The following is a 17,855-nucleotide window of genomic DNA, read 5'->3' as shown; positions in this document are numbered from 1 at the left end:
CTGGTTTGTAATCTATTAATAAAGTTTGACTGACCTATCTGACTGTTTTGTTGACATTCCCTTTAGCGCAGCACCATCAAATGGATGCATAACGTAACCCCAGCCTCTACTGTAGCGCCTTATATATGGAAAAAGTTTTAAAATATGTCATTCATTGAAGTTGCGCCTTATAATGCGGTGCGCCTTATAGTGCGGAAAATACGGTAACTAAATTTAAAAAAAAACTAAACTCAAAATTGAATAAAAACTAAGCATAACACAATTTCCAACACTAATAACCCTCTTCTTTGTTATCCGTCAGCAAAACAGACATCTGTCATCGACAGATTAACAGACCTTCTGTCAATATTGACGGAATGCGGTTTGTATTGTGTGATTTTATGAATGCAATTATGAATATATTGGTATGTTTAAGATTGTGTGTCCTTCCCCTATTGTATGTGCATATATTAAGGAATCTTTAACAATGCACGTACCTTTCATCTTAGTCAGCCTTTAATGTCTTGTACTGTAACACATGTACAGTCAAGCATCTCACGAATCCTCTTGCAGCAATTACGGGAAATCCTCTCATCATCTGTGCACCCCACTGATGGCTGCATAGAACAAAAGTTGTGTGGAGCTCAAAGTGGAAGTGGGTTGCACAGTTCAGAATATGACAGCGTTGAACTTGTTTTTCTTTCTTTCTTTTTTTTTTTAATTCATTAGATAAGTGAAAAGCAAAAAGCCAGTGATGGAATGCCAGTAACAGCTATGATTTATGTTCTGTACTGGAAAGAGAAAAGTAGAATTTATGGCTTTCTCATCTGGTCTAATCTTCACTATATTCTGCAAAGCCGAGGCGATGCAGTGAGCTTAGAGGCTGAAAATTGTCCTCTGCTCTCTTTCTCTAGTTAGCTTTTCTTTTTTCTTTCTCTTCCTCTCAATTACCAGCCAACTCTATCACATTTTGTCCTTGTAGTTTGTTCCCGTGCAAGTGTACATACGCCCCAGCACCCGCACATACACTCGCTGAGGTGCACACCCTGAAGGTGTCTACTCCTGTAATCACACACATGCAGGTGCGCTCCGCGCACACGCAAGCACACAAAGCGCGAGCTGCGGAGGCCCTCAGCGACACCTTCATTCTCGCACCAATTTTCTCACACTTTTTCATTCTCTGCGTCTTCGCCTCTTTCTTTCTCTCACCGCCTCGCTCGGCACCTCCGCCCTCATCCGCCTCCACACATAGATCTTTTCTTTTTATAGTCCAAGCTATAGGCCGGCCGAGTTGTTGATTGCAAGGTGCCGCGCGTCTAATTATGTAACCATCGCAATGGGTCGTATTGTTTGTGAGAGTGAGCGCGTTTGCTCTGCGGCCGATTTGTTTCTCACCCCGCCACTGTCCTCCATTAGCTGAGTCTCTTTGAGGGCAGCGGGGATCAAGCTATGGTGAGAGAGTCCACGTTTGTTGTGATTTCAGCTGGATCACGTTGCAGTCTGTGGTCAATCATTTCGTGCTTTTAAACTGAAAGTAGTAAATCAAACAGTCCAGTTCAAGAACTGCATCAACAGATAATAAAAAAACATAATTGCTTCTCTCATTTAGCTGAAAATGCTAACCAAAATTTGTAACTTTTTCAGATCGATACCAGCATGAGTACTCAACTTTTGTGTAGTCACCGATATCAAGCACCGATACCACTAGTATTTTTAATACAGAAAAAGTTCCCACAAAAAACACAATATATCCCAATATAGTATTTTTCTTTGAAATCGCACAAATTTAATGGCAATTTTCTGTTCTTCTAATTTCTACTTCCTGATCATAACACGCCCACAAGAGGGCAACCAACATCGCCGTCTCGAGTTCTCGTTCCTTAAAGGGATACTTTACTTATTTAGCCATTTTTGGCAATCAAACATTAATATTTTGCTTATAAGAAATTTGATATTTTCAGATCGATACCAGCATGAGTACTCACCGATATCAAGCACCGATACCACTAGTATTTTTAATACAGGAAAAAGTTCCCACAAAAAAACACAATATATCCCAATATAGTATTTTTCTTTGAAATCGCACAAATTTAATGGCAATTTTCTGTTCTTCTAATTTCTACTTCCTGATCATAACACGGCCACAAGAGGGCAACCAACATCGCCATCTCGAGTTCTCGTTCCTTAAAGGGATACTTTACTTAATTAGCCCTTTTTGGCAAACATTAATATTTTGCCTATTATAAATTTAATATTTTCATTATTTTTCATGTACAATTAGTACCTTTAAAAACACATTTTGCAACTTGCTGTCGACTGAAAACGACATCACAAGGGCTCAGGTAACCAATCACAGCTCAGCTTGTGAATGTCACATGACCAAACCTAGAAAACAGGTGAGCTGTGATTGGTTACCTGAGGCCCTGTGATGTCATTTTCAGTTGCAAAATTTGTTTTTAAAGGTACTAATTGTACGTAAAAAATAATGAAAGTATCAAATTAATTACAGACATAATATTAACTTTTTATTGCTATAATGGGCTATATAAGTGAAGTATCCCTTTAAAATAAGACGTGGTATCGGTATCAAGGTTAGTATCTTCAGACGACGTCGCTCCCATGGTGTTTTTTAAATAATGTGCACAAGTAATACACATTTTTTTTAAACTAAAACTCATACTGAAACTAACTCAACTAAAACCGAGCATTAATTAAATAACTAAAACTAAGAAAAATTAACACAACCACCCTAAAAACTAATTAAAACTAATTTTATTTAAAAAAACAAAACTCAAAACAGAATAAAAAGTAATGTAACTAAAATGAAAATTCCAAAACTATAATAACCCTAATCGGTACTCACCCATCCCTAACCAAAATATTAGAAACAGCTCTCAGTATGATGCAGTGCAATTCCACACTACGGCAAACTACAGCCAAAATAATCAACAGTGTTCAATTAATAACACTCATACAAAAATGAGAATTTGTATCTTTTTGTCTTCATGTGCAGTATTATATAAGCATGTTGTGTAAATATTGGAACAGCTATGGCAATTTCTTCATCCTTTTCGTGCACTACCTGAATCAAGCCTGTGACTCATTTACATGAACCAATGTTTGCATTCTTCTTTTTGGGACTTTCACTTATGGTTTGTTTTCCTTCTGTCTCCTCTTTGGCGGATTCACATGCTCAATAGGGTTTCAGTCTGGAGTTTGACTTGACCACTCGAAAAACCTTGCACATCACATTGCTTTTCACATTTTGAAAATGAGAGTCAGTGCAATTTATTGTTTGGAGAAATAATAACCAGTCAGTCACATGTTCCAATATTAAAGTTGAGTTGAGTTGAGGTAATGTGTTCCACAGTCCGTTACGAGGTTGCTGTCCATGTCATATGCTAGAGAATAAAAATTTCAGTTTTTTTCACTGTCTAATCATTTTCTATCCACATACAGTGGGACAATATTCTCTCCTCAGTTCTCTTTCCATCCTGATGGAGAAAAGATGAAGGAAGCAGGCAAAGCGCTGTTTTATGCATTAGGCTGATGTAAAAAAATAAAAATAAAAATAAAAAAATAATAATAATAATACAACTATTCACACACATTTACTCTATTCGACAGCAAATTTTCACAGAGAAAGAGGAGGATGCAGAGAGAATAATCAGATGTGGAACAAGAACAGAAAGAGCATTCCATTTGCATTGTAACCTTCCATTCAAAACTGCTCGAGAGCGTCCCACTCGTCGACGAGGTACCCACGGAGGCAGATTGGCAGTGAAATAAGGTGGAAACAGAAGGAGATAAAGAAGAGGTGGGCCGGTGTGAAATGGATCAAACACTGGATGAGAGAAAAATCATTGCTGTTCTCAAGCAACTGCAGGCAAATGAGAAAGAAGCGGGGGGGTGTGATAACTTGCAGCTTTTCAAATGACTGTGTTTTGTAAGCAGGTCTGATAAAAACATTATTGAGAGAGTAGAAATATTTGAATCAAGAGTCAAAACAAGTGAACAGGCACCGTTGCTGCATCAACATCAAATTCAGCCTTGTGATTGCTGCTTTCTGGGGTACTTTATGCATTCAAAATATTTACATGATATTTTAAGATAGTTTTTTAGCATATAGAGTGCAATATTTCCCTATTGTTCTTGTGCAAATGTGTCAATCATTCTCTCCCCCCATGTGTTGTTGAACTGCTTCTAAAAGCCACGTTGATGAAGGAATAAGCAATGATCAGAGAGTCGGACAGACAGACTTGCCTCCTTTTGTGATCTGGCGGTGTTTCCATTTCATCCGCCTTTGTGGAGACACGCTGATGTGGGAGAAGCAGCACAGAGCGAGCAGCAGCATCTACAAACAGGCCCACAATAGCCATGGCTGCATTTTTCATTCACACAGTCGCTCTGAGGACATTCTCAGGGTTAGAACATCATGAAGAGAAGAGAGGCTTCTTATCAATATGCAATGCTTTAGGAGGATATCTTTTTTTTTTTGTTTTTTGTTTTTTAATTTAACACACTGGGATAATTCAGCCAGAGAAAGTATCAGTACCTGACTGAAGATATTGAAGTGTGTAGATGTGCACTTGTTTCTCGTCAACAAGTTTGCCCCATCTTGTAATTATGGTCGCCCTAAATAGAGAAAATCCGCTTCGTGAAAATGGGCTGTTAGAGGTGGAAAGGTAGAGTATTCATAAGTTTTCTTTGCTTCATTTGCCACGAGTGTTGCCACGGCTCCCTGGAAAAACGTTGTTACTTTACGGATTACTTGACTAAAAAAATAAAAAATGAAAAAAAATGTTGATACTTCTTCCACTTTCAAACATAGTGTAAAAGTGTAGTTCATGACCGGGTTGACGACTGCAAAACTTTCTTATGTTGCTTGCTTTTGTTGCTTTGCTACTGTGTTGTTTTGTATATTTTGTCTTCACAAATGTATTTTTTTTTTACCAGCCATTTTTTTTCTATTCTTTTCTGTTTTTTAATATACATGTTTTAAACAAAAAGTAAAAATAATAATAATAATAATAACCACCTTAGTGTAGAACTGACTTTATTAGTTACAATTCTTTTTTAAGTAAAAATAAAATAAAGACAACCTCGTTTTACTTAAGTTATTATTTTTATTTAAAAAAAATGAGTCTATGGATTTCTGATCATAAACGGGTTGCTTGATTTTGTTTTAAAACAATCTTTCAAAATATTTTTTAATAGTTATTTGAGGCATCCGTTTTGGCTTGTCATATTTAACAGTTTGTATTATTGCAAAACTTGAAATTTGTGATTGTTTGTAACTGTAATGATTAAATTAGTGACATTACGTTGTTTTTGTTGTTTGTTTTAATTTGAAGTATTGATTGATTTGTCTGCCACATCCCTTAATTTATTTTACTTTTTATTTTTATCTTTTTGCTGACATTTAAAACAGTGACTGGGTTTCTAGTTTGAAACACAAATTTCTCTCCTTTCTGCATTATTTTCCATATGTCCAAAATGTAATTGTGAAGTCTCACTTCAAGCTGTAAACATTATAGTTCATCTTTCTTATGTATTGTAAAGTTTACAGTTGTTTGCTGTGTCTATCTAAGAATGAGGTCTCCTCCTGTATTTTATTATTTATTGTTTTTGTTCCATGTAGTACATGTTTTGGAAGACCACTGCTGAAAAAAATTCAAGTGTTGTCAGTGCTGCATTTAAGAGGCAGTTAATGGCACTACAACTTGTCAGTGAATGCTAAGATCTCTGTGATCTACGAGCCAACATAACATAACAGTTCGGGAGCGCTGCCGTAATGCACACTGCACGGCCGCCACACCACAAGCTCCGTTAGTGCTGCTTTGTTGCAGACATTTCTTACTAGGTCAATTCATAATGCATTTAGATGCCTTTAAGTATTTATCGGGATCATATCCACTCATTCAAAGTGTGGCATGCAACCATCACAACTATCTCACGGTCTTCCCATGTGATCCTGTCAAGAAATTCTTTCCATCCTCTTTATATCGTGACAAAACGCCCACCTTTGTTTGCCTGTATTTTTCTTTCTAATTCTTAGTGACATTATGCTTCGTAGTCATCTGTCATATTGACACTGATCTGTGCTGTTTTGTCCACTTTTTCATCACAAGAGAGTTCTAGTGTTTGGAAAGGTGGGAAGCAAAGAAGAGAAATTCTGAAAGGTGTAAACATTTGTACAAATAAAACCCGATGGCTACACATTCATCACTGTTCAAGGCCAGATTGACAGACTCCACTAAAAGTTTTCTTTACAGTTCAATTCAAGTCATAGCTGACTGAATATGGCAAGAGTCCAAGTCACGATTTGCAACACGAGGGCTTGTGACAAGGGAGGTCACTGTACTGAATGTATTCGCAAAAGAAATGTCGAAAATAGGCTACATACTTCTGTGACTTGATTGGGTGCAACACAGAGTTGTATTTTTATGGAAACTCTACAAAATCATTAATTGATTATATTGTGTTACTATTGTAAAATGTTCTATTGCATGGATCCTCTGAAGAAAAAGAATTGTAAGTTATTGCTGAACTATGTTAAAATAGTAGTAGTAGTAATAAGAATAATAAGAATAAGAATAATATGTAAACTTGGTCAAAAAAGTGTCCCTCCTTCCTCATGTCTACTTTTTTCCATATAAGAAACTTAGAGCGCTGACTAGCGAACCGTCAGGCTTCCCATTCCGTCTCCCTCTATTGGTCATTGTTATTTTTCGTGTTTCTCGGGTTGTGACTGTTGAAGACAAATTCCTTGTGCTGTTACATACTCGGGCAAATAAATCTGATTTTGACTATATATAGATCTAAAACGCTAAATCATTAAACAATTTAAAAAAATACAGTAAATAACAGACTTAAAATGTAAACGCTGAGTGAGAATAAAATAATGATTAAAAAAATAGAAATAGACTAAGAAATATACATCTACAATATATAGCATTTAATCCTCTTAACCATCAGTTAATAGACAGTATATACTGTTTAAAAAGGGGGATCAGCAGCAGTCATCTGTAGCATGTAAAACAGAGCAAGTTGTGACAATAGCAGAGGAGGAATATTATGAAGGCAGCCCTCCTTGCTTCCCCGGAGATTTCCATGGAGTGCTTTCTCACTGTGATAATATAATGACCTGGCCTGCACTGCTTCTCTCTCTCTCTCTCTCTCTCTCTCTCTCTCTCTCTCTCTCTCTCTCTCTCTCTCTCTCTCTCAAAAACACATCTCAACGCTGGTGAAAATGAGAAAATCCCACCACCTGTCCAGAGCTTCGTAAAAGCTTACTTTCATATTCTTTCTTCGGGAAGATAGTGTGTAACTGTGCACTCCGGTGACCAGGTGCAGTCATTCCCAACCAGGGTTCTGTGAGAGCTCATCAGACGTGCCATGGGAAATAATTTGTCAGGATTTTACTATGTCTATTTATGACGAATAATGTATCTTTGTTCAACCATCCATGTCATTAAATGTCCTTCCATTGGAAGACAGAAAGTACAATTAATGTGTGTACTCACCTGTTGCCATTCATACAAAAGAATAATTCATGGCTTCCTGCAAGTTTATCAGCTTTGTGTTCAATTAAACTTTTCAGGTTCATATTATAGCTATATGAGAGATATGCACACACATTTCCGCATGTAAGATGTATCTACGCGTGGAGGGCACATGCAAGAAATCTACATACATGCGACTGCCCAGACGTAGTTGTGTGGGTATGTGAATATTTGGCCGGCTAATGAGCATTAAAGCAGTCAGTCTATATAGCCCAACATGGCAGTGTATCAACGCCTCACTGTTGGCCTCTCATGTAGGAAACTAGTAAGAAAACAAAAATGAGTTTGATAACTTGGACGCTGGACCTGAGAGATGACATAGTTTAGCGCTAGCTAGGACAATGCTAGTACACAAACGCTAGGGTTGCCAACTGTCCCGTATTATCCGGGACGACCCGTTTTTTTAGCTAAACGGCATCTTTGCCATTTTTGGACCACGGCTGCCACCATAGGTTGACAAGTGACAAGGAAGTTGCTCGTGGGCAATAAAATGAGTCGCTGGGTGTGACGTTATGTGGAGATCTTGCAAGGTAAGAGAGGCAACTAGAGAGAGAGAGCGAGAGGCACTTCCTGGTTTCGTCACAGCTTCATGTCGCCTACACTCTATACGCCGATCTTAATACGTCGGCTGCGAACGTATCAGCGGGAGCAATACCAGATGTATTCTCGTACTATTTATGAACAAATACTGCGAGAATTTAGTTTGCTGGCAAGTTTTGCAATTTGCGCTTAACACAGCAAACCGCACTCTACAATCCTAAATCAGCTAAAACGACAATGTCACTAAGCACGGCACCTGTCAGCCAATCACAGGCATCAGGCAAAGAAACAAGTTGTGGTTTCTTTGAGGTTTTATATGAGGTTACATAATGATGGCCTGCAGTAAGGACTAAAGGGAATGTACAAACTTTGTGCATTTCGAATCTAATCAGAATATACACTGATTTCACACATCATGCTCACACCACCATGGCACCGTGCCGTGCACCTGTCCCTTATTTCGGGATGAGAAAGTTGGCAACCCTAATGCAAGTACACAACCGGCGAATTGATATTTTGGGTGCGAGTCCGAGCTCTTTCAAATTTGGAGTATGACAGAACAAATTACTCTATAGAAATTCAGCAATGTTGTCGTTTGCTTCCATGTTTTCACATAATTTTGGTTTGAACGCGCTGAAGTCAATACAGCGGCAAAACTCAGATCAGGGCCTTCGAATAATTGCTCCCCATTTCAAGGCAGAACGCATAGTCTATAATCCCGCATTGTTTGGAGTTAATCATCCGGGCCTCGCTGGCCCTACTCGGCTGATTCAGAAGAATGACTCACCAGTTTGATACAGTGCAGACTGCATGCACACCATGTATTCCCTCAGCTTCTAGTTAGCAGGGAATCTGTGGCAGCGGCGAGGCAGAGCACTGTCATTGAGTTACATAATCAACAGAGGAATGAGGCGAGCGCGTGTTCGTGCGTACGCGCGTTCGCGGAGCCGCAGTACTTTTTGAGCTGTCGATCAAGCGCCGCTCCAAGGCCGCTCGAACACAAGAATGCTGAGTTGGACTTTCAGCAACAATGGAGCTCAGCTCAGCCTGCCTGCCTGCATGTGAGCGCCACGCATGAATGAATAGGTCATACAATAAGTATATATCAGGCGGGACGAGAGAAAGCGTGTGAGTTATGAGGCATGCTGCCTAAGAGATGAGCCAATTTTCTTCCACATATAGAAATATTTGCATATTGAATTGAGCCCATTGTGATTTTCCTCTATCACGTAAGCTACTTTTGCATGTGCACATATGTTTGTGCGTGTACAGTATTCACACAATCTTTAGTATTACACGTTTCTAGTCGGTTCTGCTGCTCAATGGCGCCATCTGGCTTTGGCAAACGTCACTGCAGTCCTCTTCTGGGAACGATCAGTGCTAGTCAGCGTCCACTTTTAACAACCGTTTTGGGATCAGTTGTCCAGTGGGGTGGTGCTAATTCACCCGGCATTATGGGCTGGATGATAAAACTGACCTTGAAGCAGTTTATGTTGCTTAGATAATGGCAGCAAGCCCATGAAACACCACTCAGCTCTCAGTGGCAAAAGAAAATAATAGTTGAACCACTTAACATTGTTTTGAACTGTATGTAAAAGTTTATGAGCAGAGATTGTAAGTGTTGCTGCTCAAGTAAGTAGCAAGGATAAATTAAACTGATTCAGTGATCAGGCTTGGATTACGAGATTATGGGTTCAAATTAGGGCTAAAATAAATCTGTTTATTTAGGATAGTTATTGTTGAGAAATAAGATGATTTGGACTATTTTAGGCTAAATAATGCTCTAAAGATTGCTTGATTAGTAAAATAGTTTTTGATTCATTTGATAATGGATTCGTTGTTGATGTATTTTTGACACGTCTAGAGCTTCAAATGAGTTTCCTTTTGAGTGTGTTGTGTGTAGACCAGCACTTGTATTTAAAAGCAATGACAGCGGAACACAATTAGGTCAGATTGAGGCCAGACTATTAGTATGGGTCACGGTAAAAACACTCATATGTATGCAGGCTTATGGCCCCCCCTGGGAGCTCCATGCTGACCTTGTCCCATACTCTGATCTATGTCCTTATATAGCTCCCCTTTGTCCTCTTTCCTTCGTCCCCCAATGTTTCTCCTCCCCCCTTCCCATCACCCCAGCTTTGTTTAAAATTACTTTTCTTTCTTCCTCCCATCACCCTTCTTATTATCATCACCTTTGCATCCAGCTCTTTTACACATTTTTAACTTGCTCACCACATTCCCAGTTCTCTTTACCCCCTCCCGTTCTTTTTTCCATATCAACAGCCAGTATGATAAATAATGCATCACAGCGCATTAAAAACATTAATAGGGCTCTCTTGGCTGTCAAACAGAGGGAGGAGATGAGGGTGAAGAAGGAACGGCGAAAGCTATTTTAAATCAACGTTAACGCTGAATGATATGATTTAATATTCGTCAGAGAATGACGAAAGGAAGGGCTGGAGGTCCGAGCCTTAATTGTGTTGCGTCGTGACACCGCGTCCTCCTTGCCCCGAGGCGTCGGCTTTGTCGAATCATCTGAACCATTCATTACAATGACGAGTGTATCAGCAAACTCAAAAGAAAGGATTTAATGACATTTAACAAAACACTGATGCTGCATCACACAGAACCTTGACCTTTCCCTCCCAACGCTTCAACAAACCCCCCCCCAGCCCACTTCTCCCTTTCCGCATCCTCTGCTCTGCTCTCTTCTCACCCCACGTCTCCCCATTCCTCCTGGCAGCATAGCGATTGGCATTATTAAAAATTGATTGGAGGCGAGCGTTTAGCTGGGTGCTGAGGCGGAGGGAATGTCTGACAGGCGCGAGTAAAATGACAGGAGGACCGACACTGTGGAAAGGTCTCACTGGGGGACGTGTGTGTGCATGTGTGTGCGCATATGCACACATGTGTGTATTATTTGTAAACAGGAGAGAGGCATGCTGTGATGCTTCTGTGTGAACAATATGTGCTTACTTTATGCAGTCGTAACCTTTTACCTGAATGTCCGTTTAAACCGAAAATTATTCAGAAAAGTGAATTTCTATTTTAAATGATCTTCTGGTCCTAATGGGACAATAAAACGGAAGCAAAACTGTGAGAATAGATATTCATAAATAACATGCACCATTTTCATTTTTTGACATTTTGAGAATTATTCACAAGCCTGATATTATGAGATGATTTCTAGGAAATTAGATATTTTTGCCACACAGAAGGATTATAGTCTTTTCTACCCTAATGGTCTTTTTTGAAACTTCGAGCTATTTCTTGGCTAGGATTATTGTTAATATTATTATTATTATTATTATTATTATTATTATTGTTGTTGTTGTTGTTGTTGTTGTTGTTGTTATTATTAGTGTTGTTGTTGTTGTATGTTATGATATTCACTACTCTGAAGACATGGATCATGTTAATGAGTTCGCACAATAATAGATAAATGTCAATACGGAACACTTTCTGTATCAGGGTATCGATATCAGGGGGATAACCAGCCTTATTTCCAGGTATTGTTACTCTCAACAGTGGGTGGCCGATAACATTATTGGCCACCCTCTCGTGGCCACTTTACAATCAAGAACTAGAAATTACAATTTCGAATAATAGAAAATTGCCGTTAATTTAATTGAATTTTAAGGAAAAATGTTTATGTTGGGATATATTGGTTTTTATTCAAAATTACCTGTCATTGCTTTTTGGAGAGGGTGGCACGCCTCCCAGTACTGAGGACCCAAGATCGAGTGCAGGCTCCGGCCTTCCTGGGTGGAGTTTGTTCTCCCCGTGCCTGTGTGGGTCTTCTCCGGGTATTCCGGGCTCCTCCCACATTCCAAAGACATGCATGGCAGGTTAATTGGGCGTTCGTCACTGTGTGCCCTGCGATTGGCTGGCTACCAGTTCAGGGTGTCCCCCGCCTACTGCCCGAAGCCAGCTGGGATAGGCTCCAGCACCCCCACGACCCTTGTGAGGAGCAAGCGGTTGGATGGATGGATGGATGGATGGATGCTTTTTTGGTATCGGTAATTACTCAAGAGTTGAGTACTTTAGGTGTCAAACATCGTTACTTTTTCTATGGATCTCTGCCAGTTTACATTTTCAAATAACCACTTGTACAACATTCCTAGCAAATAACAATGTCCCGTTACTGGTGAGCTATTTTTAGAACAGGGCCCCAGGCTACTTGCAGGCACCACCTTGGTGACACCTGATCTACAGCTTTCTAATTAACCATCAATAATTGGCTACAGTATAACTATAGTAACTATAAATAATTTTTCGCATAAGGTTTTAAAAAAAAACAGCATTTTTTAATGTTTTTTTTTTTTTTTGGTCTAAATTACACTCTTCAACCACATAAAACTTTAGCTCTAAACATTACACGCAGGGATTTTGTTTTTGATGTTGTTGCTGCTGCTGCAGCATGTATACATGAGAGGGCAAAATGGTAGAAAGTTGAAAATGCACAACTTCAGTTATCTCCACCTGCATTTGCCTCAATTTTGTCGTTAAGACCGATGCATTATTCATAAAGATCTTTGAAACAATCTCATGAAAATTCCTTGGCTATACCAGGATCTACATCACAATCTCAGAGGTTATTTCATGGCCTACTTCTCTGCAAAGAAATTGGTTTGGAAGTTTTTGTGCAATTCTGCAGAAGACAAACTGACAGTGATAAAAACTATAGTGATAACCTCCATAGAAGAGGCGATTCATGGAATCAAAAGCGAGTGTTATTCAAATAGTGGAATTTTGGATGTGCTGTATCTCATTAGATTGTGCAGGTGCTGTATATCTAACATTGTGGCCGGCGAGCGTACAAAGTCCATGTTGGCAGAAGTCGGTGCAAATCTGCTGACCAAGAGTTACCTCTCTACTATCCTTCTCGCCTCCCTTCATCCCTCTCCTCATTTCTCTTTCCAACCCTCCCCTCCCTTTCATCTCAGATCAAATAATATTTGCAGCCCATATTCCCAACCAACTATTCCCCCAATGGCTATAAGTGATACAGCTTTGGAGATTTTTAATACACTTTACCAGCAATTTGGCTGAGTGATTCTTTAAAAATAAAAAAATAAAAAAATGAAGTTATTTTTAGGCGGGATGGGGAAAAGTGTGTGCCAGCACATGGGTTCATACTACTAACTGTATTTCCTGTCTGTCCCGCTTTTTTTCACGCAGATGAACAGACCGATCCAGGTGAAGCCAGCAGACAGCGAGAGTCGAGGAGGTACGCCGCATTTCGCTTCCCTTCCTTTCTTTCCGACTTTCTGCCTTTTATTGTGATCCCGCAAACATGCTGCCTGTGCATATCAGCCTCACCATTATTTGTCCCATTACACAATGGCCTGTACCTCAACGCAGGCTGACAGTGCAGCCTGGCCAGACCCTCTAGAATTCACAACGCATTATGTAAACATAGCTTGTCCTCGCCAACGTTGGCCAGCGTGGCCTTCAGCTCCTCGCTCTGAGTTTCATCATATGCAAGGATGCGTTCACAAGCACACATATTCAGTCAAGTATGTACACGTACATGCACGCGCCTTGTTATGCTTGGAGGCAGGGGCACAGGTCACTTCTTTTTGTCCTTTAATGTTGCTGTTTGCAAATCTCATTTTCAAATTATTGTTTCTTTGTATCAAGCCAATGAACTTTTGATTTGGTATTTGGTGACATTTTCTACATTTGGAAATGCAGCGACCTGCACTTGATATCAAACAAGAGCAGACAGCTTTCGAAAACTTGTAGTGGTTGCAGATAAATTATTTTCATATCGAACAAAACAAGGACACAAACGAAGAATGAGATGATGTTTTAGCGTTTGCATTAGTTAAAAAAAAACAACAACAAAAAAAACAGAGTTTCAAGATTCATAATAGCAACAAGCAAGGAGGTGTCTAATAAGGGTGCTCATATTGATCAAAAAAAAAAAAAACTTTTGTTTTCTATTTGTAGCCCTTTGAGATCTTGCAATGTAAAGGGCATTATAAATGAAATGCACAATTATTATTAAGTGATTAGATGTGGATGAAAATGAGAAGGCAAATGTTAATGTGAAAGTAAATAGGAAAGAATTTAACAATTGCCGCTAAATTTCTTTTTAAGACTCCTTTCCTGCCATTAACGTTAATTACCGTTAATGGAAATCCCAACGAGTACTGCCATCAACGTTAATTGACGTCAACTGTGTTTTTTTTTTTGTTTTTTTTTTAAACACTGGGCAGCACAACGTCTTAGGCGGCTCTGGTTTCATGAATAAGCTGGGGGGGAAAAAAAACCCACTAACTATGGCCAGCAGATGACAGCATTGTATCTCTTGTCAATGGTATTCCGTGGATCAAATGACATGACAACATGGCAGAAATACAACGTTTTCTCTTGTAATTCACGGAGCGTCACTGAACAAAAAATATTAGCGTCAAAGTCACTGCTGTGCAGAAGATGTATCTTTTCACCAAAAGCTTGTTTTCTCATTTTTTCCAGAAGAGCTTGGTGTCAGTCAAATTATCTATTTTCAAATGTTGATTACTAAAAAACGGAATAAGGTAGACTCATACTTTTTTTTTTCTAATGAGAAATGGAATCCAATTTTTCATATGGTATCCACCATGTTTACGTAGTCATAGCACACAATATTTGGTTTGCTTTGAAAGATGAGTGAAAATGCTTGAAATTGGCTGAACTTAGGGGTTGTTGCGAAATGGTTTATCCTATGAATCACTATGACAACTGTGTGATTGACATACACATTGGCCCCAATGATTGTTTTGCTGACTGGACTAAAACAAGACTGTCCCAGCTAACCCGGGATGTCTGGTCGCCCTATTCGACACCTTTGTTTTGAATCTTCACCAACTGCTCATCTTCAACCCCGCCCCCCCTAAATCCTCTTAATCGATTTCCCTTATTTATTTGTCTTGTTTAGTATCCCGGTGTTTTCTTCTCAGGGAGTCTTGCACATTCTCATTCAAGATTCATCAAATAGCAACAAGCAAAGAGGTGTCTAATAAAGGTGTTCATATTGATAAAAGGCACAATTTTCCATCTAAAATATGGATGTATGGAGGTATAAAGTAAGGAATGGAAAGAAGGCAATTGAAGATGTCAAATTGTAGCTTGTGTTATGTAGATTAAACTCTTTTATGGCTGTTTGGTGATATTGGTAATGCTCCTGCCGGGTGTAACAAAGAAGGAAATAAATGAGAGTTTTTGTCATGCCCTACTGAGTGGGTGTGCTCCAAAGAGAAAGCGAGAGAGAGAGAGAGCTTTGCATCGAGACTCTTAAGTCTTCCTGGTGTATATTGATTTGCTCTCCGGCCGAATATGTGTGCGTAAATGTGTGTGAGCGTGTGTTAACAGCCCTTTCCCAAAGAAAGATGTAATGTTTATTGGTGCCTTCCCTTGGGAACCGACGGCTTTGGCCATCAATGGATGCGTGTATTAGTGTATGTGTGTGGTGGGGGGGCGAAATTTCAGGAAACATGCGCAAAGGACGTGCATCTTGCACACCCCGCTCTTGTAAACACCCCCCGTCCCCCCCAACCTCCCCCCGGTGCAAGGCCAGAGCTCAGATTAGTCTTGTTGACTCGGCAAGGACACCCTGTCAGGCACAGGCTGTGGGGAACGGACCGTGAGTACGTTGGCGCGCACACACAAACGCGCGCACACCTACACGCACGTTAATTTGCGGGGCGCACTCCGAGGCAATTGCACCAAGGCTCATTAATTTCCCAACGTATACATCAATTTCCACAAAGCTCGGATTGGCGAATGTAACATTGGAACAGACTGGCCGACACACAACCCATCTGCTCTTGTTGTGTACGAACACACTTTGATCGTCTGCCTCATGACTCGTTCGCGTTGCTCGTGTACATCCCGCCAAAGACAAAACACACAATCACCACGTTTTATTTGTCCAACAACAAATCAATAGAAGCTTTAAATATGGGCTGTCTTTAGTCGACTGACACTTTCTGCTAAATGCTGTCAAGTGGTGATTTTAGCCCAATTACAGAAGAAGAATTGAGTTCGCGTGTGGTTTATAAACAATACGGATGTTGAATCATGCCACTATGTTTCAGACTGATTCCAGTACGAGTACACAACTCATGAGTAGTCACTGGTACCATGTACTGATGCCACTAGTACTTATGATTAGAGATGTAACGATAAGGGCAATATCGTGATATTAAAACTGCCACAATATCGTCGTTGTCATGTTCACAATATTTAAAAGGAACACATCTGTTAAAAAAGTCAGGTTGATTTCCATTTGTGCCGTTCTAGCACCCTCTGGTGGCTAGTTTATTAGTGCAATTTAATTTTCATTAGGGATGTTTTGGCCTTCTATGTTTAAAATCTGTGCTAATTGTCAGATGAAGGGAAACGTAATATGCTTGTGAAGCGTCAATACGTGGAGGAACTCAATGTGTGCGTGCATTAGCAAGTAAGCGCCTCAATATTGTTATTAGAAATTGTAGGTGGTTTATATGCATTGCTATTATGTACGAAGGCACAATATTGTGCTTTTTTTTGGTATGAGCTCTTTCTTTTTCTTTTTTCTTTTTTTTTCTTTTTTTTTAAATATTGTGACCTTTTTTAAATATCGCCAACCACCCCACAATATCATGGTAATTATCGTCTCGTGATCATAAAATTGTATCGTGATTTTTAGATATCGTTACATCCCTACTTATGATACTTAAATTTCCCCCAAAAAAACAATGACAGATAATGTTAAAGAAAGACCTACATATCCCAATACTGATAGTTCTTTTGCTTAAAATTGTGCAAAATTATTGGCAATCTTCTATTCTTATAAATATTTATTACTAGTTCCTGATCATAAAACTGCCACAACAGAGCAGCCGAACTGGTCGCGAGTACCAATACATTAAAATAAGGCTGGTATCGGCACCTGGTATTGGTATTCGCTCATCCCTAATAAACCATCACCTTTCACATAAAGGTACGTCCCTTTTAAAAATACATACATTTTATTATTATCATTTTTAGTATTTAACAAAACCTCAAAATTCAGAAAAAAAATCTTTAAGTACATGTTTTCCATGAAAAAACAGCAGGGAAAAAAAATCCAGAAAATACCAAGACAAAATCAAAAATTGTAATTTAAATTGTAATATCACCCTTCATCACTAGATGGCGGTGATGTATTTAGTTGCATATAGAATGGGTCGTGTCCTGCCCTTTACTGCTTTGTACAATAGAGTAGGCTTAATCATTTTTTTGTGGCTTTGGAATGATGAGCATGGCAAAACAACAATATAATTCTGGGTGAGTAATAAAAAGTAAAATAAAAATAAAAACTGTACAAAATGAGTTCTTATTGTTAGTTTCTTGTTTAGCAGTTGTGCCGTCCTTGAATGACAATTTTTTTCAGCAAGAGAGCCTTTTGCCCAGGAAAAAAAAAAAAAAAAAAAACAGTAGTTATGCAGTTATTTTGTTGTTTGCTTCAAACCCTTTGTTGTTGGGTTAGGATACTGGATCTTTTATTCATGCATTGAGAAATGTATTATGAAAAATGAAATGTATTAATTAAGAGCACGCATTATGTGACCCCCTCCAAAATTGAACTTGCCCATCGCTGTGTTAGACCTTACAAAGGTTTTACATACAGTATATTCCAATGTCTTTGTTTCTCAGCACAACTTGACCTCTCATTTATTTTAACAGGTGCTGGCCTCCTGTCTATGCGCATTTGACAACCATAATGTGTTGCTCAATATAAATTATTCCCCTGGAAAGGCT

At 39.1% G+C, this 17,855-nt stretch overlaps 1 protein-coding gene across 5 annotated transcripts in view; it reads left to right on the top strand.

The window, feature by feature from the left end:
- The window catches only part of celf4 (CUGBP, Elav-like family member 4), a 117,506-nt gene that overhangs the window by 78,200 nt on the left and 21,451 nt on the right, over positions 1–17,855 (top strand). For all 5 annotated transcript variants that reach the window (XM_077528707.1, XM_077528708.1, XM_077528710.1 and 2 more), the window contains exon 3: positions 13,266–13,314. In XM_077528707.1, coding sequence (XP_077384833.1) covers positions 13,266–13,314 — 49 coding nt within the window. The remainder of the gene's footprint in view (positions 1–13,265; positions 13,315–17,855) is intronic.

This window comes from Festucalex cinctus, chromosome 8, assembly GCF_051991245.1.
Source record: "Festucalex cinctus isolate MCC-2025b chromosome 8, RoL_Fcin_1.0, whole genome shotgun sequence".
Taxonomy (NCBI): domain Eukaryota; kingdom Metazoa; phylum Chordata; class Actinopteri; order Syngnathiformes; family Syngnathidae; genus Festucalex; species Festucalex cinctus.
The sequence above is the reverse complement of the archived record's forward strand: the minus strand, read 5'-3'. Positions and strand labels throughout refer to the sequence as shown.